Source organism: Terrapene carolina, unplaced genomic scaffold (assembly GCF_002925995.2).
Source record: "Terrapene carolina triunguis isolate 2854851 unplaced genomic scaffold, T_m_triunguis-2.0 Scaffold210, whole genome shotgun sequence".
Lineage (NCBI taxonomy): Eukaryota > Metazoa > Chordata > Testudines > Emydidae > Terrapene > Terrapene triunguis.
This window is the reverse complement of record NW_020664561.1, coordinates 26,998,175-26,999,960: the sequence shown is the minus strand read 5'-3', so window position 1 is coordinate 26,999,960 and position 1,786 is coordinate 26,998,175. Positions and strand designations below refer to the sequence as shown.

At 37.8% G+C, this 1,786-nt stretch overlaps 1 protein-coding gene across 1 annotated transcript in view; it reads left to right on the top strand.

Annotated features, from left to right (window-relative positions):
- LOC112115873 (G-protein-signaling modulator 2) overlaps positions 1 to 1,786 on the top strand; it is a 35,463-nt gene that overhangs the window by 17,633 nt on the left and 16,044 nt on the right. Inside the window, exons 2-3 of the mRNA XM_029912364.1 lie at positions 534 to 657; positions 953 to 1,068. Of these exons, the coding sequence (XP_029768224.1) occupies positions 534 to 657; positions 953 to 1,068 (240 nt within the window). The remainder of the gene's footprint in view (positions 1 to 533; positions 658 to 952; positions 1,069 to 1,786) is intronic.

Here is a 1,786-nt window from a genome sequence, read left to right as displayed (position 1 = left end):
AAAGCTTATGCCCAAATAAATTTGTTAGTCTCTAAGGTGTCACAACGACTCCTTGTTGTTTTTACCTGTTATAAGTCATTCCAACATCTTGGGACCCTGCCCATCTGCTCAGGAACCAGGATAAGAGATGAAAAGTTAAGACCTGTGCACCAGCAGATCTGAGTCGTCATTTGGTCTTTTTCCTTAAGTAACCTCTACTCACTTCGTGCTGGAAACGCCACAACTGTCACAGGAGAATGGATGTATTTTGAGATGTACTTTGAGACTGGCTAGCAGGTTCTGAGCAGATGATCTTCCCCTGTTCCAAGAGCTGAGCACACCAGCCTGCGGAGGATAAAACAGAGTCTAGTATCTGCTGGTATCAGACTGGGTAATGCTTAGTGCTATGTCAAGGCCACTAAGTCAGGCAGTAAAGGGAAAATAATCTCTTCCTTTGTAGTAATGGGAAGACCAATTATTTTATGGCTTGTAGTTTCCTATGAACAACCTATTAGGTCTTTTTTTTTTTTTTTTTTTTCTTTCCCCCTCATCAGGGAAAACTTGACAATAGTGACAGAGTTGGGTGATAGAGCAGCCCAGGGACGTGCGTATGGAAATCTGGGGAATACACATTACCTTCTAGGCAACTTCAGGAATGCTGTTATAGCCCATGAACAGGTACAAGACTGTACTTCTATGGAATTTTGTTTATTTTAGCAGAACACTTTTCAGCTGCTGATTGATCCTCTGTATGCATGTATTTTCTCTGTAGGCTTTTTAAATGCTAACTTACCATACTTCACTGATACTTAATAGTACAGATTCAAGCGCTTATACAATCTTTTCAAGAGTTGTTTGCTTGTAGAGCAATCAAATGTTGATATGAAGTGGTAAAGCCCTATAAATGTTTTCTTGGAGATAAATTTGTGAAGTGCAATGACTGAGTACATCAGTAAGATTCTGTGTTTTTAAGCGTCTCCTAATTGCAAAAGAATTTGGTGATAGAGCTGCTGAAAGAAGAGCATACAGCAATCTTGGAAATGCCTACATATTCCTGGGCGAATTTGAAACAGCTTCTGAATACTACAAGTTAGTTAATTTATTTCTTATATATAAACATAGTACCAATTCTTTTTTACATAATCAAAGTAGGCAAGTCTTTACCTCTGTTAGTAATAATAATGCTTAGCATTTGATATATTGCTTTATAATCATCCTTACAACACAGATTGGGAGAGAATTAATTATGCAGTGCTTAACGGAATTTTTAAATTAATTTTCTAGTCATTTGACTGTTCAGCCTTTCTTAAAGTCTGGATTTTTGTATTATGTCTTCTCTACCTTTTCTAGTAAGAAGGAATATTTAAAGAGGCACTTCTTCAGAGTACAGGTTATTGCTTTCTGTTAACATGCTTTTACTAGCTTTCTCCTCTGTCCTAAGCATGTTGCCTTGATACCCACCAAATTCTAGGATGATGATCCACAGACTTTAAGTACTTGTATTGAGATTGGTAGTGCATTAGGAAATAACTGAAACATGCCAAAGGCAGTCTTGCATAGTGGGCTATATACTCATACTTTATTCACGAACATCCCTTCTTTATCTCCTAATCTTCTGCACAGCAAGGCAAATATAGTTGCTGCGCAGAGTTCAGTAAAATTAAACGTTAGGTACATGGGCTACATATGAATTCAGATTTCAGCTGTAAAGCCCAGGACTCCTCATGTTTTCAAAAGGGAGAAGAACTGACCTGAACATTTGTCAAACATCAGAGGGGTAGCTGTGTTAGTCTGGATCTGTAAAAAG